The 27,671-nt window shown below is 40.2% G+C and overlaps 2 protein-coding genes across 2 annotated transcripts in view; one reads left to right on the top strand and one right to left on the bottom strand.

Moving 5' to 3' along the window:
* The first annotated feature begins 7,766 nt into the window (after positions 1-7,766).
* Positions 7,767-27,671, top strand: part of LOC110986194 (ubiquitin-conjugating enzyme E2 E1-like) — a 79,231-nt gene continuing 59,326 nt past the window's right edge. Inside the window, exons 1-3 of the mRNA XM_022247883.2 lie at positions 7,767-7,904; positions 8,425-8,656; positions 9,159-9,209. Of these exons, the coding sequence (XP_022103575.1) occupies positions 8,457-8,656; positions 9,159-9,209 (251 nt within the window). The 5' untranslated portion in view covers positions 7,767-7,904; positions 8,425-8,456. The remainder of the gene's footprint in view (positions 7,905-8,424; positions 8,657-9,158; positions 9,210-27,671) is intronic.
* On the bottom strand, positions 23,392-27,664 carry LOC110990826 (uncharacterized). Its single transcript, XM_022255921.2, has 6 exons — positions 27,307-27,664; positions 26,300-26,469; positions 25,785-25,995; positions 25,221-25,354; positions 24,645-24,861; positions 23,392-24,231 (listed from the first exon to the last, which is right to left on the bottom strand). Exons 1-6 carry the CDS (start codon positions 27,521-27,523, stop codon positions 24,137-24,139), a joined length of 1,044 nt encoding a protein of 347 aa, XP_022111613.1. The 5' UTR covers positions 27,524-27,664; the 3' UTR covers positions 23,392-24,136.

Below are 27,671 nucleotides of genomic sequence, written 5' to 3'. Positions count from 1 at the left end.
TTTGAGATGCTGGTTTCTCTGCCTCACAGGGACAATGATACTGCCGTATGGCATTGGTCCGCAGAAAACATGTTTAAGCAGTGGTTTCTATACGTCTTCATTCCCCAGAACGGAAATGGTGGTAACCTACAGGTTCATGGCCTCATTCACGGCCCATTGAGGACAGAAAAGATGGTCACTTTTCGGCCACCTATGTAAAATCTGCTTCTCCGGTATCACAAAAGCAGAAAAGATGAATTCACGGTTGTCGTCAAAACGTTCAATCCACTTTCCTGCTTGTTTGATAGGTAAAAAGCAGATGGCCAATTTTCGGCCGCCATCAAAAAGAGGAAAGTAAAACTACATTTGTAGAAGCAGGAAAGTGGACAAATGCATTACAATAAAATGGTCATTCTGCTTTTGAGGTAGCAGAAAAGTGGAAAAGTCAAAATTGCATGTTTCAAAGACGTAGAATCCGTAATTTTCTACTATTCTGATGGCAGAAAAGCAGATGGCCACTTTTCGTACTCAATACCAGCATGCTACCTGTCACAGTGGCAGTACTAGGGCACGGTACGTACCTGCCAGTGGCGCAGTGTGGAATTTGAAATGCAACTTATTGCGCATGCCACTAAAGACAGCTATTGCATATGAGACTATCGAGCAGTGGCACTACGGTGCACATGAGGGGTAGCCTACCTGGCAGTTCGTCCACACTTTCCGAATTTAAATTGGTAAACAGGAAGGTAACGAAATCGTAGTGTAAATAATATAAAACAAACCACGCGCAAGCAATTGCCTAAATTTGTGCCGGATATGGGAGGGATTAGTACCACCCATGACACCAGTGGCATATCCCGCGGGGGGCAATTGAAGTAATCTTTATATTTTTTTATCAAATATTAGGACCAAAAACCTAAGAAAACAACATCACGAAAAAAAGCTAAGATGTCGAGATCGTTAGTAAAGCTTTTGATAATTTTTTACCCCCAAACCATCATGTTAAATGAGCCAAAGCCATATTCGCTTTTGAACTCCCCCCCCCCCCACACACACATACCAAAAGCTGGGTACGCCACGTGACAAGAAAGACCGAAGACTCACGGAAGTTTATCCCGACAGCAATATTCATATTCATAACCAAGGGCGGATGCGGGGGGGGGGGCAATGGCGCCATTTGGGTCTGGGTCCGGCCTTGGCCTTGACATAACTGTCTGGGGACATGTACATGTGCTTCTTTAATGGTAAATTGTTTTACTGCCAGTCTTGAGAGGAGATTGGTCATTACGCCTCGCTGAAGCTTGCTCTGTTGAATTTTCCGACTTCCTTTGAAACAAAAAATCCTCTTGCCACTAATGTAGCCTTTATTCAAGTCTGGTTACCCCATACTCGCTTATCGACATGTATAAGCGCATGCTGATGCCACAGATGTAAGCCCATAATATGCTATGGTTTGTTCGAGCAAGCATGCTATTCTGTAATATAGGTCAGAAAAAATCATTGAAAAATTTGGAATAACAGGGTCGCAACTGTCGAAATTGCAAATAAAGTGCATACAATCTTGTCCTTGCTCTATGATACAACTAAAAAAATGGAAAACGAAAACAAGGAAATTGACCCAAGCCAATGCCTGCATCCGTTTCACGAAAAATGCATGATTGCTTAGTTTCTAAAACAGAAGTTTTGTTCTGTGCTGCATCGTGACATATGTAATACAGGGTCATATACGTTGATACTATGCTCGTGTACATGCTTGACAAGGTAGATAACACCAAATTGTAGGGCTACAGAAAGTTGGAATCTATTCCACTCAGCAACCTAATTAGTTTTCAGGCATGCCATTCATTGCGAATTGTCGTGTGGAGATTTGACAGTCAGTGGCTGTTCACTTTGTGAGACCTGCCCCGCTGATGTTTGGGAGGCAAATGGATCGATGCAGAGCAATTGCCGCACTGATCAATACAACCGGTACGGAATTATACGAGAACCCTGTCGTACAGTATACCATGTGCTGTTAATACTATAGGCACGGTGTCAGCAACAGTATCGCGTGTGTTTACCCTCATGGGTATGTGAATTATGACCGCCTCTGTTGAATTGGTGCACATATAGCCTAGCAAATCCCGAAAGGTTAGGAATGTTGGGAGTATGAGCTACATTAGGTTAAAGGAGAATGACGAAAAATGTCGTATCACAAATTAATGGCTGCCGGTGTTGTCGGATTTGGTTTTTGATGTGTTGATATAACATTGTCGATGCTATGATCCAGGGTAAACTCCAGAGCCAGGATGTTGATATGGGGGGGGGGCGGCATTGAGCATGATTATGAACGGAGCTCCTGAGGGTTTTTATGCGAACTTCAGGCTTCTATATGACCTCAGGGCATGAGAAGCATTAACCTTCCCATGCTGAAACTGTCTGAGTGGAACTGCTGGAAAAGTTTCTGAGTGACACCATGCAAATATCCTTATCTTTATCTATATTCGTGAAAAAGCTGAAACTTAATTTCTCAACTCTTATAATCTTTGATATTTGGTACTCCTTGTCATGTTCTTGTCCGTGCATTAGTCCATGATCTGTCACTTGTAACGATATAGGCCCCCCTATTTGTCCACAGGCTGGAGAACAAAAAGCTATGCTTCGCGCTATAAATAACGCGATTTAGTTACATGTTTTCTTGATTTATAAGTAGACCCCATTCCTGTTTAATACACATGCAGTCATCTGTTTATTGTTTTTTTTTATTGTGTAAGAAACGTTTAATAATTGGCTAAAAATATTACAGGTGGCCATTGCAGTTCCCTTTTTTCATTTTTGTATTGATTGGCAAAAGATTAGAAACCTACAGGAATCACGAAAAATTATAGTAATTGGAGACTTCTACACAAAAGTCTTTAGACCTAACAGAAGAAAAAAACATGGAAGGTTGAGAAGTAGATAAGCAGCCAGCAGATAATATGATAAATTAATGTTAAAATGTGGGTTCTGGTTATTATTGCAATTAATCCTGTAGTCGATGTCATCGGCGCACTTACTTTTACTGGGGTCACACGGGTGGAGACACTGCCGGATCGGGGTGGGGGACAGAGTATGGTCCTCAGGGAAATTTTTGGTTCTGCTGTTGAAAAAGATGGGGAAAGGTCATACGGGGTTGACTATTCCATTTCTTTTCCTCCCCAAAGCGTGTAAACAACTGCGAAATTTTGGCTCACTCCTCACAGAGGTCCGGCAGAAAAAGTTACATAAAGAACCCCTCCCCGAAGATTTATTCCAGATCTGCCGTCGGATGGAGAACTTTTATCTAATAAACCAACATGACTTTACATTGGCATGTTAATTGCCGTGGCGTCGAGTGTCACCTTCTGGAGATACGTGGATAAATCTGTACGTTTTTGCAAAGTAATACAGATGCCTACAAATCGATAAACAGGTAAAATGGCTATCATTTCCAACCAACAGTGATCCAAACAACTGAAACGATAGCCAAAAAAAGAGCAACAATCACATCCAATAAACGATGTTGACAAATGGGTGACGTTGCTCAAAAGACCGTTGGCTGCATCCGAATCTGTTGTCTATAGCTAGGTCAAGGTCTTCACCCCACTGGAAATACGCATTGACGCGCAGATAAAAGACCTAGCCGTAGCTCTGGAAGCCTGTTTCAGACACGGCCAAAGAACAAAGTTTCAAAAACTGGCTGCTTTTGACTTGAGTCAAGCTGAATATATCATGTAAAGGCTTTGCTTGTAGCCCAGTTACGCCCGAACAGGGCGCTGAGATGGGCTGACGGCCCTGCACTGCAGTTGGCTACATTGCGCACGACCTGCGACCGCGAGGGTACCACATTCTGGTAGCAAGAGGTTATTTCATTTGTTACATTTGCCAATGGCAATGCTTCGGCACCAGTGTTGCCTCTGGATAATTTTTTTTTCAAGATTAGGGTTTTAAATTTTTCAAGATTTTCAGGCCATTGTAAATTATTACACAACCCTTTGTAAACGTAACAAAGTACACGTGTACATATAGGCAGGCCTATACTGGTTTTTCTGAAGTTCACGCAGAAAAATTATGCTGCAAGCAGTACAGTAAACTGGCGCCATTATTTTCCACGGACTGACACGTACTGGACAGTATAGTTTAAACGCGTCTTGACTTGGATACTATACGCACAGCCTAAAAAAAAACACACAAAAAATGAAAAGAAATTGAAACATAACGGACCAGACAATAATTTAATTTGTGTTTCAGAAACCTCAAGGATGTTGGTATGCATGTTATTGAGCCCTGGACAGTGCTACTGTTTTCAATGGGGCTTGAATTAGTAGACTGTATCCATCAGCCCCTCCCAGCGTCCTGTTTGGTAATTGGGCGCTGGGCAAAGACCAAAATGTAACTTAGGCAACCTTTTGCAACTGCATCAATCCGTTGAGGGCGGTATACCATTACGGCCCCCGGTAATTTAATTGGCCAACGGGGTATTGTTGCCGATGTTAAAAAGACTCTCGATCGGGCTTTCTACTTCCTTATTTGGTTTCCCAGCCTCACACGAACGTTTATAGTTGTCATTATTCTGTGTTCAACGACATGCGCATCACGGCGTTAACTAGTCAACTTGTTCTTGAACACCGCAATACCGGCACATGCACCGGGAATGAAATCCTGAACACTCTAAATATGGCAAGGAGCACATATATCTCATTATCCTAATTCCACACAGTTCAAAGGAAGTAATATGTGTAGGGGAGGGGTGCATGAAGTTATATCTCATTCTCAAGGTTGGGGTAGTCGTGTCAGCAATTATTCACGGTTATTCGCCAAACCTGAAGCTGTCCCTGATCGGGTGCGTATACTGATTATGAATACATGTAATACACAATGGATGAATCATTAATCAACAAGCCTCACTGACCTCCTAAAACTGCAAAACTAAAGATGAAAAGGTACAGAATTCTGTATAAAGTCCTGGACATCTCAGTGTTTGCATAAGGGCGAATCGATTGTCAAGAAAGTGAAATAAAAATACACAATTTACGTCGATGACAGAACAAACAAGAAAAATATTACGGTCAAGGCGGTTTATGAATTGTGCAATGACTGAAGAAATCCCCTGTAATCTGATTGGTCGGTCGTCAGTCACGTGTCGCTGAATTATTTGCACGTTCCTACCGCTAAAAAACAGAAAATCTGTTCCAATGTACATTGTATAAAAATAATGAATGTTCATGATAATGAATGTTCATGAGTGCATTGGTGGGAGTACTTTTGTTAGGTGACAGATGTAATATCCTATTTCACGATGATAAGCCGAGTGTGATGGAACATTTCATCTGTCACCTATTGAAACTGTTATTACCACTGCATGAATGTGAAACATTAATTATTTGTTATATACTGTACCTGCATAAATCCCTGTCTATTCGGAGGGAAAAAATAACAGTCCTCGTGTATTTCTACGTTCGCTATTTTGTGAAACAAACCTGTGTCTGAAGCGACACCAACTGGTAGTTTCGTGTTATATTAGACCGGTTCTCGTCCCTGCAATACTTCCCTCTTTCTTACTGTGAATAAAATATTTGAAATGGGAGCGGGAACCAGGCAAGTGATATGAAGTTCTATTTGTTGAATAGAACGAATAATTCAATTACATGTGATCAACGATCCACCAATCAGATGACAGGGATCTATGCAGGTACTGTATAAAACGATCCATGTCTAAACACTGTGACAGGAGGTGTGCTTGTGGGGGGGGGGGGAGCGGGTTAGTGTGTTACCGTGTTACCGGAACCATTCTTTCCTCGCTTTTCACCAATGAGGCCCGGGTTTGAGTCCATTTAGTTTCCAGTCCATACTCGCTCTCGCAGGTTTTCTCCAGGTACTCCGGTTTCCTCCTGCCTCTAAAACTGGACCTTCCTAACTCCACAATGTGATGCTAATTACTAAAGGTTACGAATAAACGTATGTAATTATTGGCACAAATAGCCCGAGTAGCTGAAAGCGACATTAAAACAAAACAACACTGTCACAGAACTGAGTGAATCCGTGATGTAGTGATTTATATTATCCAGAGGAGAGTTTTCAGGATTTATTCATGTGGTGATGGCAGATTTATAAAAATAATAACAAATATTTCACTTCCGTGAGATGGAAAGCATTATAAATGAATTATGAACAATTTCACTCGGGTTAAAGATGAAATGTCGCCACATGAGTTCCACTGCATAATTGCACAAGCTAACACCCATTACCCGTCTAATATCGTACGATACATGCCTAGTCACACGAGAAGCTCTTTCCGGAATATTGTTTTTCACCATTTTAAAAATATTTTTCAATTACTGCATTATTATTATTCTAAATATTTTAACCCCCAAGAGAAATACAATGAATTTGAACATATATGAATGTACTGTAGTATTGTTGTAGGGCCCTATATTATCAACCGTTTTACTGAAAGTTCGATTATTAACCGGCTGTCAATATCAGACCTACAATTTCGATTGTCTGGTATTAATGCATGGGTAGAAAACAATCTGCATGTTATTTAGATGATAAAATTCCAGATATTTGTGGGGTGTGAAAAACAACATCGTTCCGCACTAAATATGGAGCCTTAGGTGGTAAGAAGTACGGAGTCATAATTCCAAAAGCCCCGAACCAAACAGGCGAGACGAAGAAAGAAACAAATTCGATTTCTTGAATATTAACTTGAGCGAATTAAACAGTTTGATTGTTGAAAGAGCGGCCACCCTTACGCGTAAAAGCGCACTGCATGTACATGCACACTTTTTACTTTGATAAAATTATAGACATGCTGCGGGAGATTTTGTGCATTGTGCAGTGTCTGAAAGGTGAACAAAAGCATGAACACACTGCGGTGGGGTCAGATCGAAAAATTAAGATGCCCGTGGTACCTTCTAAGGAAATGAAAATGGAAAGCGCAAATGTAGGCCTACGCAGGCTGGTTCAAATAGCCCTCGACAGATATCGAGGTTTGGTGGTAAAGGGTCTCTCTTCTTTAAAATGACCAATGAAATTACATGCGAAAACGATGACTCCGGAACAGGACTATCGAAGTATGAGCCTAATTCCCCCCTTTGGAACTCTTGTCCCCTTCCGAGAGAAGAGCCTGGCTTCGTAGCCAAGGGTGGCAACTGTCCCAACTCCCGTCTTGCCCCCCCCCAAAAAAAACCCTGACCAGGCCATTGTTTTGACCTACACCGTGTAACTAATTTTTTAGTGAACGCGATTAGAGTCACTTTAATTCACGCTCTGATTACCAATCATTGGGGCCTGATTAAAAAGGTTGTATACACTGTTTACCAAATTGGTTACATTTTTATGTTAAAAAAACTGCAGAATGAGCTCTCTTTCTCTGAAAGAAACGCGTTCACAGCTGTCGTTAAGGTTATTTCAGAAAAAGTGATGGTCAGTTTTATACTCGTTATGGGAAAGTATATTGATACCACGATAATTATTTATGGAATGATGATGATATAACCCAAGTCTTTTGTAATCATTCAAGCGCAATACGAAACGAAACTACAATGACAATTACTGTAACTTCAAATAGTTTTACTGAAGCAGCATGCCAATGTTGAACGAATTGTATGTCTATTTTATTGCACCGAGATAACGACTGACAAGGCTGTTTGTGAATTTATTGAACATCGATATTCCGTATATTTGCCACTTACAAGTCCACCCACACGAGTTGAATGTGGACATCAAGTGATGCGTAAAGCCACTATTGTCAGTAGTGTGTGTAAACAGCACCTGCCAGAGGGAGGAGGTGCACAAACCACATCAGCATATATCTCGTGCTTTCGCCGGATGCAAGTTCTCCATCGAGCGTGCTTGGCTGATCGTCTCTTATTTTGGGCGAATATTTTGCTGTTTCTCACTGAAGAAGTCGACTATTATTTGAGGTACACGACTTGCACGAGTAGCATCCTCCGTCCCAGTGAAATATCAAAGAATTTGGACGCTTTTTGGTGGGAAAACTGACCGATCTTTGTTTGGAAGTTCATGCCTCGATTATCGCCTTTATCCGTATAGGCCTAGGCCTCCCATCGCATTCATTCAGTATACACACTGTAGGACAATCCATTAAAGGTTCGCTCGCAATTAGCCTTGCTGTGCTGTATCGTAAGTTCTGAAGTAGGCAGAAACTCACAGATTGGCAGGAATGGAGAGGAAGAATCGTCACTTCTTGTTGTCAAGATCTGAGTGATTCGGTAGAAGTTTTCGATGAGAAAAGGGGGCCAGAAAATCGCCCATGATTCACGCCTTAAATTACCGGCTGGCTGGATACGTCGAACCACAAATTTGTTCCCCGGAGCGCGTTGGGTTTTTAAATCCACTCTGGCCAAAGACTTGCCCTTCTCGTGTTGTAATCCTGTTCATGTCGTCACGATAATTAACCAAGATCGTCTTTGCTGTTCACAGGTCTGGATACGTCGTTTTTTTTGGATGCCAAGATGAACGGGGTGGATCGAGACGTCCAGCAGCAGCATGCAGCGTGTGGCAGTGGTCGTCGCGGGAATGTTGCTGCTGCTGTTGCTGTAACTGCTGCCTCGGTAGCCGAGCGCGAGCAGACCACTTCCCAACAAGATCGCGAACAGAAATCCGCAAATACGGGGAAGTGGACGCACAAAATGTATGCCAGGAGTACCAAAAGGTACGGCAAACTAGGAGAACAGTGCTGGAAAGCTGTTCAGGAGTGTTATTTTATTTGTTGGGCGATTTGAGGCCGATGCTCGAGCGATCGATGTCTAATCATTGAATGGTGTGGCGCTGACAAGCCTGAAATGTAAAGTCCACGCTACGGCTCTTGTTACGGGCCCACAGCTCATTTGCATATAAGCTAAAAACCGTTCCTGTTCTGTTTCGGTCCAAATTTGACCATCCAGCCCTACTCGATCTGGAAGATCTAGATGAGCTCTTTCTGCTGGTGTGAAAATTATTGCCATATTTGCCAGAATTCGCGAGAAATCGCGTCTGCAAAATAAGCCACGTAGGCTCTATGGTTAGGAGATCGGCCATGTTTTTATATGCGCCGTGTATACATTATGCCCGTGTGTACACACATTTGCGGAAAGGATCCAAATTTTCTTTTTGCTTTGTCTCGCTTTCTATTGAGAACAGTGAAGCAGGAAATTGTCTTTGATTTTTATTTTCAGGATTCAGAAAGAACTAAGAGAAATTATGTCGGATCCTCCACCAAATTGCAGGTAATTTTTAGATTTTCCTCCATTCATGCCATTTAGTACTCACACTAGGCCTAGTTTAGCAAAATTTGCTTAAACATGGCCATGAGCATGATGACTGAAAAAGATGCTTTGATGTAAAAATTATTTAGTCATTTATTAACAAGTTAGATTGGGATTGTTTACATTTTGAACTCCTGTTGTCAAGATTGAAGACATTCCAGATCTAAATGACAGCTGACATTGCAATGGAATTTTTGTGACATGTATGATGTATGTGAAGACCTTTTGAAACATAAAAAATGTTGATAATAGTAATGGTTGGACTTAATGCCTCAAAATTACGATTTCATTTGTAAAATGAAACAACACTATTCCTTAATAGCCAGAACTGCTTGTACCATTCAACTTTCAAGTGCAACTCGAATGACAATTTAAGTCTTTAAGGATGAATTTCTTTGTGGATAGAGTTCCCCAGAAAACGTTGTTCCACTTTAATTCTTTAAAATTGTCTTTAAACCTGGAAGATGTGTTAAAATATTAATTTTGAATAAACTGTGTTCACGGTAACGTGAAATTTACAATATAGAGCACTGCCACAAAGAGGTCATTCTACAAGTTTATGGTTGGCTAAAACTTTGGATTGGAACAAATCTCAGTCAACAGCTTCAGGGCATTCTGAAATAAGAGTTTGTAGACTTTCAAAATGAACATACGTGTACACTTGAGAATCAAACACCGAACTATTGAAGTTCACCGTGTGTAGCTGCTAAATAGAATTTGGTGGCTGGTTCCCAGCAGTGTCGGTAATTTTGAGGACAGGTAGCTGCCACGGTAAACACATAAAGTCTTACATAATGCGTAGGATATTCATTAGTTTGTAAACAGCATAAAGTTGTGCTAAAGTGGAGATCATAATGCAAAATAATTTGAAGAGAAATTGAGGAACTTTTTTCTGAATTTTAATGCGTGTTAGGTAATTTGCAAAGACAAGCTAGGTCCAATATTCTTGAATGCTGATGCTAATTGAAAATCAGTAAAATGGGTTTGAACAATTTTGGCCAGTTTAAAAAAAATTGGGAAAATAGGTGGAATTCTTACCATATTTATCACATGACTGATGCGTTACCTGACCCAAAGGTCTTCCAAGCTAGGCTGCATCAAAATCTGTTTCCTAGAGCTATCTGTAGGTCTAAGTCTTCATGCCATTGGAAATACGCAGAGACATGCAGACAATAGAGGTTTTCTGCATGCTGCCACATGATGGGCTAAGACATTTCAGGAAGCGCACCACGTCAGTGGAGGTGTGTGAATTTTCGAATCTGTGTATTTCTGTTTGCAGTTTCATGTATGCTAGAATGTTGAGAGACGTCAAAGGCGCGCGCATTTCCGCACACATCCGTGTAAATGGAATGCTGACCGTAAAAGTCATGTGACTGAAAATCCTCTGCAGGCCCACCATAGCTCTAGAAACCTATTGCGGACACGGCCTTCATCTGGATCTTTTGGTGTGGGAACCAGACCAAAGAATTTGTCAAAAATTTTCCACAATGCACAGTAGAAAAAGGCTTTTCCATGGCAACCTCTCAGTGGCACACCCTATTGACCTACAGATCCTGGTTTGCGAATTAGCCACGCCCCACTGACAACCCTATGACATATTGAATGTTGAGTTTTGTTTGTCTCAGATTTTGCATGTCCTGCCTCCATTTTGTATATTATGTAACTGGACAATATTTCACAAGTTGCGTCGATGTGATTCTACAGCGACAAGTCGATTGTGACCTGCACATATTGGGTAGGCTTAGTTTTTTCAGTATGAAATTGTCTAAAGGTGGGGTGTTTACATGTATTGATCTTCCTTTTGCAGTGTTGAGTGTAACATTTTTTGAGCTGCAAGGGTACATCACCCTGTAGAATACTTACATGTAAACAGGTTGGGAAATATGTTTCCAATGAGAAAAGGTCATTCTGGAATTTATTGTGAGGGTTTGCGTGGACTGGGAGTGATGTATGTTTGAATGCTTGTTATGGTGCTTGATTCTGTTATAATCCGTCTCACACATTCTCTAGTTATTGATGGAATTGTTTTGATTTTTCTGGAATGCTCTACTTAACAAGGAATTACCCTCCGTGTACTATTTACTGATATTTCATTGTAAATTACGAGCACCGTGCCTGTCATCAGCATTAGTATCATTTCATGTTTATTTTTCCTTGTGAAATACAATGCCGAATTTTCTGACAAAGTGTTTTTTCCCTAAACAAGTGTAATCTTTTCTTCTTCAGGCAGCTTGACTTTTCCTGTTTCCTTTCACTTTCATTCAGACTTGTTTAAAATGTCATTACATGTGTCATACATGTACATGTACATCATAATAAACTTGTTAACAAACTCCTGTACTTAGATGGCAATGAGTGGTCACATGCATTGTACGTGTGTCTTGTCCCTAAATGTATTCTGGTTTTTGCTGTCTGGCAGATTCAGTGATGTTAGGTCAATAGTGCAGCGGGTCGCTATAGATTTGCAAATTATCACAAGATTGAGATTTTGAGAAAAGAAAAATTTCCATGTAGATGGTGAAAATGGGCTAAATGGGACCCCCCTCTAAAAATAATTCCATTTAGTGATCTGGAAACAAAACTGTGGTGAAGTGGCTATCCTTGGTCTGTTCATGTAGTAGCTGGGACATGTTGATTGATAAATGGCATAGATATGTAATTTGATAAGGCAGAAATGTGGATTGTTTTCAACATTTGGATTGGACAGGATAAGTTGAGGTTTGTGATATATGTTCTTTTGGCTAGTGCTGTTGGCGGTTTTCATCTGTTGTGATTTCACATCAAGGTTTATGAGTATTTTCATCGGGGAAAAAACACTACGTCGGAATGTTGCATGCAAGATTATGTGGTCAGCTTTCTCAGCTGCTTCTCCAAGTAATATTCATTCAGTGGTCGTTCACTTCACAGGCTCTTTTTTTTTTCTTCAAAAGATGTCATCGTTGCAAGGATGAACAGTTCTTATTCCAATCGAAGTGTTGCCACTGCTTAGCTTTAAGACGATACATGGCACTGATGACATACTCAGCTGTGCCTATGAGGTCCTTTTTTGCCTGTTTCCCCTTCCATCAAGGTCTAATCGCAAATTTTGTTCTTTGTTCATGTATGGACTGATGATTGCAAGTCATGACGGGTTGTAATTTGAGATAAGGAAACCCTTCTTACATTTGTTTGAAAGGTACAGTTGGTAAAAACAGAAGCCTATTACGAGCCCCGAGTTCTGGACTTTTGAAATTTAGATTATTCAGCAGTCAGGCCTCTTCTCATGTGTGTCGCAGGAGTTGGGACTGGGGGTCCTCCCTTGGCAGAAAAATGGATAAATTTAAAAAAAAAGGAAAAAGGAGCAGAGAAGAAAGGAGGTAATCACTTATGTATTTTCTTGGAAATACCTTGGAACCATCACTGATGGTTTGTCAGTTTGGTGCTGATTAGTGCTTTGTTCTCCCCCAACCACGGAAAAAGATTTGCCCTATTCCTAGCCGTGCCTTTTCTTGAACTTTCTACAGTAATTGAAATCAAATTTGTTGACTTACATGTATATAATAAATTATATTTCATCAATTTATAGGTCTGCCATACATATGCAGATTTAATGGTTGAATTAATTGATTCTTCAAGTTCATGGGGTTTTGCCCAAGTTGTTTCCGACCTAGAGTAAAGTTTTATAATTGAGTACATGCAGAGAACAGAACTTACCATATGTGCGATTATAAGAATATAAAATTAAGACCGTTATCTAAAGCTCTGCAGAACAAGTTGTACCTCTAGCAACTTCCTGGCTGGCTAGATTTTCTTCGGAGGCATAGTTAGCCATCTGTGAGTCCTTGATATTTCTTTGGCACTGCCTGACTTTATTGCCCTATCTTGCCTCCACACAGACACTTGATCTTTGCATTTTCCCGTAGATTATGTGAGGCCTTGATGCTTTGATTGACTGAGGTATTTTTCCCCCCAAGTTGTTGTTAGTGGTCCATTGAGTCAGATCGCTATGTGTTGATACAACACATCACACCACTTTGTGTGAAGACACCTTCACTACTACCATCTTTGGGGTCAGTGATTTTCCCATTTAAAACTCAGATTGCCTTCTGATAAAGCAAATGTAACATTCCCTTGTAGCCGTAAGAAGAGCGTATGAAAATCGGCTTCTCACTTCATTGTGGATGTCAAGTAGTGAATTCATGAAAGTGGCTGCTGGCATTTTTTACATGCTACAGAACTTCAACATAGCCATTCAACACTCCCAAATAATCCTAAACTGTACATTCAAGTTGTGACTGAGTGGACAAATCTGGACCAGAGTACATTTACATGTATGCATTCTTGTGGTTAGCCCTTCGCTGCATTGAGGGGACAATTCATTTGTTAGGAAAAGTCGAGACCCAGTTGCAGGGATGAAAATATGACCCCGTAACATTGTTGGTCCCCATAACATCTATTTTTCAACATGTGTGTTCTATTTTTTTTCTAAATCTGTTTTGTGCACATCTGTGTGAATTCTACTCGTTTAAAAAGAGGAAGTCTATTTATTTTGTTTTCAGCTGCAGAAGAAAATCACAGGTTCTACATCTTTATCACTCAGAGTGATGTCACAAGATTATTTGTTTATTGGTTCATTGCTTACTTTGCCAATTGGCCTTCCCATTCCATTGCTGTGACTCCTTCACCTGAAGACATTTTGGAGGAGGTTCGTTTTGGGTATAGAACCTTGCTCAGTTGAGCTGTCTTTTTCACTGCTGTTTGAGCTACTGGTGCATACAATGGGAGAGGGAAATTTGATTGGTTGATCCTTCGTGAAATCTAGTGGCCTGCTTGGAAATCTTTGTCCATAAATACTTAAGACTGTTCATCTGTTCCTGTTAGTCGATGATAATTTTTCTAAATTGTTAAAAAATTTATGATAATTTTTTAAAACCACTTTCCTGGTTTCACATGAAATGTCGCATCCTATTTTATGGATTCTAACCCTCATACATGATTGTCACATACCGGTAGGCATGTGCGATGTGACCAGTGAGTCCACATTTCATAGCTGCAGAATTTATCGTACACCAGCTTAGCTGTGATTTGTGTCACATTGGGCGACATGCAGTGCGCATACCAATTTCCATGTATGTAAGATTTTTGTATTGCGTGCACAAGGTATGTTGCATGTGTGGTTGGAGGGCATTTTCATAACACACAAGGTGAAACTAACAAACAAAATTGTTTGAAAAATAGGACTTTTGGACTCAATTTTTGTCATTTTTAACCAAACAAGGTATTTATGAAATGGGAATAAAAGTGTGGTAGGTTGGGTTTAAACTACATGTAGTAGGATTAAAACTGGCTTGGGGCCTGGCCATGATAATATACCTTTAATAATATCCATCATCATTCCCAGATCCCTATCCGGTTTTCAAGGTACAGTACACGTACTTAATGTATACCGGTAGTTAAGCTCCTCCCTTACCACACTTTTATTCCCTCATAAAAGGGAATGTATACATGTATGCACGTGGCACACTGATTTGGTGCAGGTTCATTAATTTACATGTCACTGTACCCATCAGTGTACATGTACATGTACATCTTCCATGTTTGTCTCGGACAAAGCTGACTCTTGTTATTTAGCATGTTAGAATTGCCCCAGACCGGACGACGGACATGTATGGTACTTGATTTAAATTCCACTTGGATTAATCATGTTTGATTCAGACCTGGACTGTCATTGCATGTCAGTCCTACCTGACATACATACAAATTGATTTGGCCTAGACCTGGTGAAGTACAGATTTCTGCCCAAATGCAGTGTAAATGTTGGTGTGCCAAATTCAGGTGAACCAGGTTACAGCAGTTCCTTCTGTTCCGGTCCTAACTTGGCCCAGATGATTAGTGTATGCTAAGGCGAAGAGCCGAGTTAAACATGCGAACAGGCAGAAATGCAACTTGGAGAGGGATCTACTCATGACCTCCCACGTATTGGTCTAACCACTTAACCACACAAGGGATCATAGCCGTTTGTGTTAGCCTGCTAGGATCCTGCAAAGATTTTTTCCACACAGCAGCTGCTGGGACCTTAATTGTGCATATTGATATTACTGGCAGATATAAGCACATTGTATACTCAAGAGGAGTGCTTTACAGAGATTCAGTGTGTTAATCACATCACACATGTATGCTCCATGGGAGGTCATTTTCATGTTCCATCACAAAAAAACCCATCAAATTTATAGCCTTTTGCACATGCTTTGGAAAGTATAAAATATGTACTGTACATGTACCTTTTTAAATAGATTGGCATGACCTATAATCAGGAAGTGTTGGTGTGGGTATTTTGTCGTCACTAGGAGTTAACATTTGCCTTGCTGAATCATGAATATCAGTGGGACCCCGTACCCATCGTACATGTACATGTACTTTTAGGTCTTATCTGCCATTGCAACACTCATTCAGTTTGAAACATTTTATCTTTTCTTGACTTAGTACAGAGTCCACACTTCAGTTCTATACCTTAATAATCCTCAGTTCTCCAATTTAGTTTTTTTTTTTCAAACATCTCAATTTTTTTTTCAAACACAAAAGACCTACCAGTATCTGCCGGTAGTTACCTAATTTGGTAAGTCTTTCTACCAGGATCCAAACCAATCCTGATCAAGGCGGGATGTTTATAGAATACGTTGTGCATACACATGCTCAGTCTGTGGTCCATGTTGGAATTTTACAGTGTACTGGTAACTTTACATTGTAACTGGTTTATATTTCAGTGTACATGTAACTGGTTGATCATTGCAACTTGAAGCTGCCTTCTAATTGAAGCCAAGGGGCTAAACCGGGCTATAGATTCACTGTGGCACTCTACTTCTGTCCATATGAAATTTCATACATGCATGTAGATTGTAAATCCCGACCTGGGTTGAGCCATTTGAAATACTAAGTAAATACCGAGGGGACATTGTGCATGGGGATTTCTGTATGAATGTGTTGTGGATGGAGCCCAGGACCTGATACAGTCGATGGAGGTCAGTGCAGGCACTCTAGGCTTGATTCATGGCCATTTGGCTGTTAGAAATGGAAGGAATTTAAATTCTGGTTTCTGTGGGTGCCTGCAGAATTGCTCTAGGCCATTTACATGATGAATTGGTGGAATCAGTTGGTCGGTGAAAACATTTGCTAAATCATTGGGCAATGATAAGCTGATCTATCCATTTGTTGCTATTGCCCTGAAATAATGGGACCTTTGTCAGTCTGATCACAGGGCTTCAAACTGTAAATAACAGTTGAGCTTGACAATATGGGCGATTCACATTAGTGTGCCTCCAAGAGTTTGGCAATGCGCTGACCAATCACAGTGTGTGAAATCTGTCGACCCTTTCCAAACGTGCATTGGGTTGACAGATTTCGGGCACTGTGATTGGTCAATGCGTTGCAAACTCTTAGAAGCACACTAATGTGAAATGCCCGTATTAACCGGCACCGGTACCGTCATAGCATCGGAACTTAATTTCAGACATTGTTGTACTAGCTGGTAATTCCCACACTCCCAAAACAAGTATGACGTCCGACTGTTTTTGCGAATTTTTTTGTAATTTTCCAGGAACAAGCTGACAGAATGGGAAGTGTTTTCATTGCTTAACAAGGACGGGATATACATGTGCATGCAGAAGTGGAAATTGTTGAGGAAATTACTTTTTGTTGTAGTGCAAGGTAGACCTTGTGGTCATGAAAAAGTATATGAAACCTGAAATAACCTGAAATGCTTGGTCGAGTCTCATGACATTCAATACATAATATTCTGACCCTGTGACCAGCACTAATGTGGATGGTTCCTCTGACTTTTTGACTTCATGGATAGCTTGCAAAAAAGGTGTTCATTGGGGAGGGTAGGAGACAAGCAGGCATTCTGATGGTACAGGGGCCAATATCTGCCTGTTTCAGTCTATTATATCGGGGAAAAAAAGCTGTATTAATGGGACGGATCAAAACCCTGTAATTGGTCATTATGCATTCTGCATGCACTCTCGCAAGGCATAGTGTGTCAACAAGATGCTGCTCGTTATTTGCAGTAATGAGGAAATGTAATTATTGATGGTTAAAATGATTTACTGTCATGGAAGCTACTGTACATGAACCTCATGTTCCTGACTGTATTAGACTGTGCGTCAGTATCACTAGGAACAACTCGTCTACAGTATTGAGACCTGTTAAAAGTCATGATTTCCATTGGCGTTTTTGGTGTATTAGTTATTAGAGTGGACATTGCCGTGAATATTCATTGTCTGCTAGTCTAGCTACTCTTGCATTGCTCGTGTCCTTGTTTGTAAAGGTTCCTGTTTGCACAGCCTGAGTAATACAGCGGAATATGAACATTGTGGATGTATTCACATGGGCCTGAATTTCAAGACACATAACATGTTCAGTGGTTGTTACATTGATGGCAGACAGGTTGAAAATCCCTTGGTCGACTCCCCCTCCTGTTACCGTGTGAGGCCTTCAGCAGCAAGGCTGTGTGAGCTTTGACCCACTGAGCATTTTTATATTTGGTCATACCGTGTCAAATCTATTACCTTTGGGGATCAGTCTCACAGATTTGTTTCAAATTTACTGAAATTGTGTGGTCAAATGAGAAACCCAAACTTAAGTGTTTTGGGTTGAGAGGTTTATGAGTTAGAGGTCCTTGAACTAACTGTATCTCCATGTAGGAATGGTCAGATTGAGATGATTGTTGTCCTAAGTAAAAGATCATAACCTAAGAAATCATCTTATATTTGCAAATGATTTCACAAAAGCTTACACTCGCATGTAATTTGGCTGCCTGAAAGGGTCAAAGGTCAAAGTTGTTTTGCTTGACCTCATTGAAATTGTAACTGTCACATAATGTACAAACAAGGTGGTTTTTTAGATAATGAGCTTTAATTTAAGATAAAAATAAATCATCTCTGTCTGATATTTCTATCTTGAGATTCATGTACATACAGGCATTCAGAGTTTTCGAGGCAAAATGAAGAGGCCACAGTTAAGAGACCTGTAACTTACAGTAGAAAACCACATGATCCGGAACACTAAAATTTCGTTTGAGAGTTTTCTCCTAAGACCAAACAATTTCAGCAGATTTTGAGAAAATCAATGGGATTGACAACAGAAAGTGTTTGATTTGACTAAAGAACGAGTCCTTGCTTTACATGTATGATTGGACACAGAATGATCCTATTCATATCATGGAGCTATTGAACATACATGTACACTTTACATGTATTTAGCACTGTGAGAAAAAATGCTCTTGAATGATCGTATCTGTGTACATATATTTCTGAGAGCCCTTGCCTGTACCTGGGCACTGAGTACTTGATCAAAAATGGCTGGTATCCAGTTCAATTTTTACATTTTTATTACTGCTTTGCATATGTGCAAGAAACCCTTACACAGTCTGGCACCACCTTCCTGAAAGGGATGCACAATGTGACAGTTATGTATTTAATATGCAATCTTGAATAGGAAGCACAGAGAGCACAGACTAGCAGGGCAACCTGGTACAGTGCAGGATAATCCTACAATGTAGTCTGTTGTTATTCCAGAAATCATGCCACGGTTCCACATGCACCCCTTTATTGAGGAAACAGGGTTCCCGTAGACCTCATAAAAGCAGGCCACTCAAACTCAGTCTGACATTAGCTCGCTAGGCCAAGCTTTGTGGCTCATGATCTATAGTGGATCACACATGTCTTGAATCTCAGAGCTGTTTTTTTTTTAACAAGTCTCACAGACATGTACATGTACGGTACCTTTGTCTCATGTCGTCTTCTGTCAGACAAGTCTTGCTGCTATTAGTAGAATATGTAACTTACTGGTAGATTTAACAAAAGGAGCTATCCCCCTGGCCACTGTGCTTGCCCTGAAAAATATGAGGGTCAAAATTTCTCAGTTAACTTTAAAAATAGGGTAATATTTTTAAGTATTTCTTGTTTTAATTTGCAAGCACTTATGTTATTTGATAACACAGTTTGGGTCATTTATTGTGGTACTTTACAGTCTTTAAAGAAAAAAAGTCTTGTTCTGCAGAAACAATGTCACTGGCATATAATGCATGCTCTGGGCATCCACTAAGCTCGGGTCAGAGGTCAGGTGAAGAGGCAAGAGGCTTTGTCCATGGCCATTGACTTTATTCATGGGGCCAGTCGTATTGAATTTGAAAGCGAGGTTAGCTCTTCATTTATTTTAGACTTATGATATAATACGCAAAAATGCACCTTGGTGTTTTAAACCAGATTTAGAACAATATTGAGAGGGAGGCTTGGAATGCATGGAAGTAAGAAACAGTCTGGTGCCATCCTAATTGACAGTTTGCAGTACATGTACATAAAACATATTTGGGGAATAAGATAAAAAATGGCCTCCACATGAATAGGGTCTACTGACCCTAATTGCATTGAAACAAGTGGAACTTTTCACCCACATTTCGCAGCTGTTGGAAACATATTTCCCTTCAACTGCTTTAGGGTGTGTAGTACCATCTGCTTGCTACATTTAGTGCAATATTTTCCTAGCTTCTCGTGTATTTTGAACTTTGACAAGACATTTTTTAATAAACAGGAAAAAGCGCCTTTTTTTTTAATATATCCAAGTGCATCCAACAGTACATGTACCTTGTCCCTGAATAGAAAGTATCCAGCTGTGCATGTACAATAAATAAGAACATGTACATGTACATTTGTATGAAAACATGAGCACCATATCATTGGGCCAGCCCCAGTGTAGCTGTCAGGGTTATTAAAATGTTCAGCGGATCACCGAAACCACCTGGGAATGGTAGTCTGGTATAAAATTATACATGTGGGGGTGGGGGTTGAGGGCTAGGCATAGTCCTTGTATGGGTCAGGGGTGGTTCCAGCAGAAAAGGGGGTGTTCCAGATGGAGATCAACTTGAACGGGATATGTTTCAATTTCTATCTTCCATCCCTAACAGTCCCCGGATCCCCCGATTTCAATACCATTTTACAGACAGGGGATTAGGGTTTTAAGTTAATCAATAAGGAGTACCAGTAGCAGGAACAGAAATGATGGAAAGGTATTTCAAAATAAAATTGGAAAGGGGACAGGCATGGATGTCAGGTTCATCTTTCCCTGAATCTGCATCTGTTGGGGAAGGCCCTACAATACATGTACACGTACATGTGGTTTGCACGGTAATACAACAATATTACAATAAGTAGTGAGCAGTTGTGGAAACATCGTGAAATGTTCTTCTCTGTTTTCTGTAGCTTTTTCCCCTAATGCAAGGCTTACTCATCGGGAAAGCTTCAAAATGAAGCGGTCACTTTTTTTTTGTCTGCTCTCGACTGTTTAAAAGATGGGACAGGTTAAAGAGATTCTGTAATCCTTCTTGCTCGTGTTTCCAACGAACTTGATTACAGAGTCTAAAAATGAAACAGACCTGGGAAGAGTAGGGTTAACAAAGTTAAATGTTAATGTCATTTGTGTGCCGCGCGCAGGAAAGGGATAAAAAATGCAAAAATTTGGCTTCATATTCTGGGAAACGGCCATTATTAACAGATTGTCAGTGTAGAGATTTCTACTTCCATCTTGCCCCTTGTTTGTTGATGAAAAAACAAAACAGCCAGTTTGCAGTGCATCACTGCAGGGTTTGATTATTTTCAGCGGTGAAATACATGTGCCAGTACATGTCATGTTGGACAATATCAAGTGTGCCACAGATTTTCCAATTTGTGCTCTCTGACGGCTGGTTGTGCATTTGGTCACTTACTTGTCAGATGCACGTAGGTGGAAGGCATTGTGCTTGCCAGAGCCTTTGTGTAATACATGTACCTGTCATGTCATGTACATTTACATGTACTGGGATGCAGTGCACATATGTAACTTGGACGTGTATCATGTCGAATAAGGATGTGCATCCGTGTACAGTGCAACTGTCAGACAGTCCCAGACATAAGACTTCCCTGGTTTGCTTTGTCTGTATAATCAACTTGCCCAGTCTGTGTTGGTTTTGTGTATTAATTCAATTTAAGCTGTCTCTGGATGGATGCACTGGATGAGGGCTTATTCACCGTTTCGGGCTTGTTCTTAGGAAAAAAAATCACAAGTAGTAGATGTCTGAAACCAGAAGCAGCCATGTGACTTGCTAATTTAAGGGTAGAAAATATGCCAATCCTATTGAATAATTATTCCAGCTTCTGTGAAACATGCTTCAGTTTGTCCTGGCCCCCCCCCAAAAATGCAGGGTTCCAAGTCCATTCACGTTCCCTGCTGCACGCTCTGCTTATTGACTTGCACAGGGGATCATATCCTACATTGTACAAGGCTCATGATTAGCTGACCCAATTTGGGTGTCAGTCTCAGAGTTGTTGCAGGTTTCCAGGCCCTGTTGTTAGTGTGTATAATATGTGCATGTGTCAAAAATGGCTGGCAAGAACACATGTGGAGCAAGTGTTTTAGTATGTCATTTTGCTCAAAGTTTACGTGTCTAAGATGTATAATATTTCTGTTTTGACAGCTGCAGTAAGATAAGATGGATTGTGGTGGACTGTGCTCATGTTTTTGCCAATTGATTAACAGGTCACTCTCCCATACTGGAGTAAAGAACCATTTTTAATTTTCATTGCCGTAAGTCCGGGAACTGGTCGCCTGAATAATTTGGCTAGGTAATCAGCTTGTGGCATTTACTGCAGCTGTGGTTTCCTGTCTGTTCAACCACTGTGCGAAATAAACTTGTGTAATGTGCAGCCTAGACACTGAAGTTATCTTTGTTCCCTTGGGACTCACAGGAATGAAGTGTACAGTACCAGTCATCCTGGCTAAAGTTGAATTTTCTTGGCTCCATCCCACCTGTATTTTCTTTCAAATTTTTTTTTCCTTTGCTACTAAATTGGTTTAAAAAAGGTGAGGCCAAGCTCTTCCATGTACATACACTGTTGGTCCCTGTGCTACAGGGCGGTTTTCCTGCTGTCTCAAGAGCGAGCAGCAACATGAACGAAACTCCGTCCGGGTTAGGCCTTAAATTGTATTGATTTACCGTACCTGTGGACCAAGTCAGTTGCATGGAATCAAAAAAAGTCCTGCGTGATGCCAATATTGATTTGCGACTGAAGTTGATGTGTTTGTGATTGGCCTCTTTTTGACTCTTTGAGGTGTGCTTGAATGCATGTTGAACATGTTGGAATGTTCGTTCGTAAATGCATTTCTGCTTATTGGTTACTTTCTTGTTGTTAATGCATGCCAGAAATAGTGTATTGTCATTTCAGGAATTCTCTTTTAGTCCACTGTGGATAATACTTCACTGGCCTATTGAGCAAAGCAAGGACAAAGTCCTGCGGAAGATTGGGTTTGGGGATGGGGATAACAGCCTCTCAGCTTCCTTGGTTAAACCCTAAGCCTGCTGACAGGATCCAGTGGTGGGAAGTTCATGTTGTTTTGTTGATCGGAGCAGCTGACCTTGTATCATTGTTTGTAGTGGTACATAACCTTGAATATGGAAATAATGCTAAACAAAACAGGGTTACTCTCCCACTAACAGAAATCTAAGAAAAGACTATGTGTTCAGTTTTTCACCTGCCAAGGTTAAGGTCTCAATTAAATTTTTGATGGATTTATTGCTTAAAGATTCTTTGATAGGTGTACTTTGTACCTGACCCATACAAAAAATGTCTATAGAATTCTATAAAAAGGAATTCTATAGATTATCTATAGAAATTTTTCTATAGTGCTGTATAGTGTTTCTATAGATTTGGTTCTAAAGGATCCTATAGAGTTTCTAAAGAAAACGTACAATAATTCTTTAGATTTTCTATAGACTTTCTTTTAGACTTTCTATACAATTCTTTAGAAACCTCATAGAAGTTTTCTATAAAGATTCTATAATGAATCTATATGTATATTCTATAGATTTTCTGAGAAATTTCTATAAACTTCTAAAGACAGCTATGGTGCATCAGTAGTGTATGCATGTAGTCAGTCTATGGACATACATGTATTTACTAGACATGAACATGGCTATCAAATTTGTGTATCCTAGTGTTTGACACACCATTCTGAGCAACTTTAAAAGACCTTTGCTTTTTACTGGAGTCGAATTCAGTCACTTGTCACAAACTTAGAACAATTATACTGCAAAAGACAACCAATTACGAACTGACACACTGGAATTTTGTGCATGTATTATATATATTTTATTTCTGAAACGGCTCGTTTTAGTTTTTTCTCTTGAAATAAAAAAGAGGGTGGCAATGTATCCGTAGCACACTTCTACGTTTAGGCAAGAGGGCAGATCAAGTTTTATGTACATGTATATATACTTCTTACTGTAAAATGCTTAAACCCTAGCCCCCAAGGGTTGCTAGCGCCTATAACCTTCCCCATTCACACAAAGTTAAACACCCATATGGGACTTTGTGCACAGAGGCTGTTGGACTTTGTTTTTCTAAGGTATGCCAAACCCATGCAAAAGCCAGCTGTTATGGGCCTACCAGACCTATCCCCAGAGAATTAAACACTTTACTGCTGTTTAATTCTGTGTGGGGAAGGTTATAGGGTTAATGAATGTAAATCTAACTGTGGCAGCTGGTCACACAATATAAAAATATAAAATAGAGTAAATAACATCTTACAGTTGGTTTAAATAATGATGATTAAAGAGCAACTCAAAGAAACACATGTTTTCTCTGATTTTATCTGTTGAAATAAATAAGGAAGCATCCAAATTGAATGCAGTGTTATTTGTCTTTGGAGCTCAACTATAACAAGCTAAAAGGGCTTTTCCTGTTCATGCCAAGATGTGAATTCTGAAGATAAGTCATTTTGAAAAACCAGAGAAAGTGAGGGGAACCCTCACCCTGTGTTAGTAGTGCATAAACCCTTGTTCATGTGAAACAGGGCATGTAGCCATTGTTTGTAGCTGTTTTCTAGTCCCTTGGTTTCGATAGTTCCTTCACTTTGTTGGCAAGGGACTGACGTAGCAGGACACCGGAGGCTGACGGGAACCTCTTCAAAGTGTAGTCTATATGGGAAAACAATTTGATAGCATGCGCCAACATTAAAAAAATTGAAAGAGCAGCTATTTTAAGTAACCACCTAGGACAAACATGTAGATGGGTTTACATGTACAGTACATGTATAGCACCAAAATTTTCCTGAGCTTAATAGTCGACTACAGGTACATGTATGTCCACATATTTGGTTACTTTAGTTTGTGTTTGGCTTAGTCTAAAACAAGATATGAACTGTTAATCAATCACTTATTGTCATATGAGACTAACTGATTTACAAATATGGCAAACTGCTCAGGTAGGTGGCCATTCCGGTTTGGAGAATTTATCCAAGACAATGCAAGCAACAAGATTGGAGGAGGAATATTTAAACTTTTTCAGGCACAGAACATATGTTCATGGTCTTGACAATTAGAAAACATACCGAGAAGAGCTTTCACTCTTGCAGGGTCAAGAGCTTCCTTTGGGCCCTTGTCCTGATGGGCGTTGCTCTTCTTCCCCGTCAAGCTCTTGCCCATCACTTCATCCCTGCTGAAGAGGGCAGAAAACAGATTCCTGGCCAACTTTGTTGCAGTGTCACTTCCCTGCACAACGGTCAGAAGTTGGCCCTTGTCCATGAGGACACCATACCCAATGTCAACCTGAAAAATTGTGCAAGATAGGGAAAAAGCATTTTATTTTCCACAGATACAAGTTGTAACAACCAAGTTTAATGGTTAATCATGGCCATTTTACCAAGGAATATGACATTTGTCATACAACATCACCATTTATGTAGGTTAGTGCATTTCCTGTGACCATGCTGACCCAAGGGCATGTGAAGATGTGAGCTAGAAATTTAGTACAGGGGAGCTGTGATCCTTCAAGACAAAATATCCTTCCCTAGGGTAAAAATTGATTGTGAACCCTACGTTGAGAGAACATTAGCATTGTCAGAGTGGGACAAATGAAAGTTATGAAAATTCATTGGTCTCACAATGGTATAATCTCTTGACTCTACCTTGCTTTTGCTGCTTGGCTTCTTGACTGGAGTAGAGTCAGAGAAGGATGTGTCCCCATCATTTTTCTCTGAAGCCAAAGTATATGTAGCATTGCTACACAATACCTTCAGCTGATCCACAACAGTGTGCAATTCTGAAATAAAACACCACTTAATTAATTAAATATTCGAGCATTGTTTTACAAACGGGCTATCATTTCCTCTTCTTAAAGTTATTTTCAAGAAAGTTGCAAATAACACACAAGAGAATACGAAAAATGTAGAAATGCACTTTACCTGAGCATAGGCCCTACATGTCTTCAGTAAGTGAACAGCAACATGAATTAGTTTAAAGTTTTTCTTTATATTGTAAACTGACTTAACCTACAGGGACTTTGCATACAGAAAAAGAAATCAGAACCATGCTCTGAACAGGGTGCTCTATGTAGTGCTTTTGGTGGCTTTTTCTCTAGCACAAATGAACATGTATATATACATAGTGCATGAGAATGTACACATACACGTACCTATTTGTTAGATATTTTCCAAATTAGGTTAGGCTTGCTAGATAGTTTCTGAATTTACCTTTGAACTTGGAGAGCTCAGCCACCTCTGCTGACAGCCTGGTCCTCTCAGCTTTCAACTCTTTATACTTGGCTCGAAGGCTGTCATACTTGGCACACCTGCAATCTGGTTTATGTGCAAGTTCCTCCTCCTGGTTACGAACTTGTCTCCTCTGCAGCTCATCCAAGATGGCATGGGTTGCCACAGGAGCTTTTTGCTTCTTCTTAGCTGGCTGTAAAGTCAAACCACAGGGAAAACATGAAGTGTACATGTGTATAGCCCACAATCAGCTCAATTATTTCAGATAATTGCTTTAGTACATTTTCTCTAAGTCATCCTACATTTTTCACCAGATTCCCCTTTTTTGCACAATGTCATATGCTTTTAACTAAAAAAAGCAATGCTGAAATGGATGGATTTCATTAATAAAAAGTTCAACACATGTTTTTTCCCCCTCACAATTTTTTTATATATGCTGTGGATATAGCATGACAGCTATTGAAAATTTAGACCATTATCACATAAAATACACACACCTGTTCAAACTCTTCGAAATCTGGATCACTCTCTAAACGAGCTGGCTTGCGGGTTTTTCTCCGTCCAACACCAAGTTCCTCTTCCCTGACTGAAATGGAAGACTCACTGGTCCCTCCATCATTTTTGGTCCTCTCCATTTCCAACTTCTTCTCCATCTCCTTTTGTCTCCCTGAAATTGCCAAGAAGAGTTTAATTATAATTAATACCTAGTTCTACGGCATTACAAAAAATGGAATGCTGAATACACGTTATTTCACACGTGCGTATTTTTATTTTACTTAATGTCAAATCCACTTAGAGATTTCTATGCCTCATACACACCTTACGTCTTTCTTTACATGCTCAGATGTTCTCATTGACCATGTCGACTGCCAAGTACATGTTGAAGCTTTACCCATATGACTATAGGCAGTGGGTGCTTGGTCCGAGTTGATTTGGGTCCGAGTTATAGTTTGGGTCCAAGATGGCTTTGATCTGAACCTAAGCGCTATGATGGAACTAAACTACATGTAATTTAGGCAAGGCAACTCTTGGGCTTAAAACTCTCAGTTGCCAAATGGCTGCCTTTTGAGCTTACCTGCATAATATCGGCCCTACATGTATATGAAAAAAAATAATCGGACCGATGCTCTAATCATCGAAGATCGATTGAGACTCAAACTTGTGAATGAATTAAATTGCCGGAAGTGGAATAGGATCAACAGATTGATCCAGCGTATGAGCGCAGCAGGCCTACAAAAGTGCATGTACATGTACACTACAGTCACAAAACTACAGGTAAAATAGTTCCAGACATTTCTGCTGGCAATAAATACGTCATGGATTTGGACAAATCAGAAAGGACTAGTCCTAGGGCAGAAGACCTTTAGTACGGAATTTGTTGCCAATGCCGCGGTTTAATATCCACTGCCAGAAATGAATTTCCTAAACTAATTTACTATAATTTATAAATATATTAAAATACAATCAGGTAACAAAGAAAAGAATGACGCCAAGTCCTACTTACCATATGCCAAAATGGTACATGGTGCAGCTTCCCGTCCTCTCCGCCAGTAAAATTCAAAGACTCTTTGAGAATTACGGCCATGACCGCAGCCTGTCGCGTCTCGAAGGTCGATCTCGGTGATCACACCGACTGCATTCTTGATGGGAAGAACATCCCACATGTCTTCCTCGTTGACCCATTTTACCAACACGAACAGGGAGCACCCAATTCCTGCCATTTTTTAGTCGAAAGCGTTGGACAACAATTCTGAATAATGTCGATCAAGAATATGACATGTATGACTGAGGTCGAGTAACGTGAGCACGCTTGCGCTTCTATTCTACGTGTGGCTTGAAATTACGCGCCTGAGCTAGAGAGAGCTGGCT

This window comes from Acanthaster planci, linkage group LG03 (genome assembly GCF_054643075.1).
Source record: "Acanthaster planci isolate LZ-2023a linkage group LG03, COTS_SCS, whole genome shotgun sequence".
NCBI lineage: Eukaryota > Metazoa > Echinodermata > Asteroidea > Valvatida > Acanthasteridae > Acanthaster > Acanthaster planci.
This window is presented reverse-complemented; position numbering and strand designations above follow the sequence as displayed.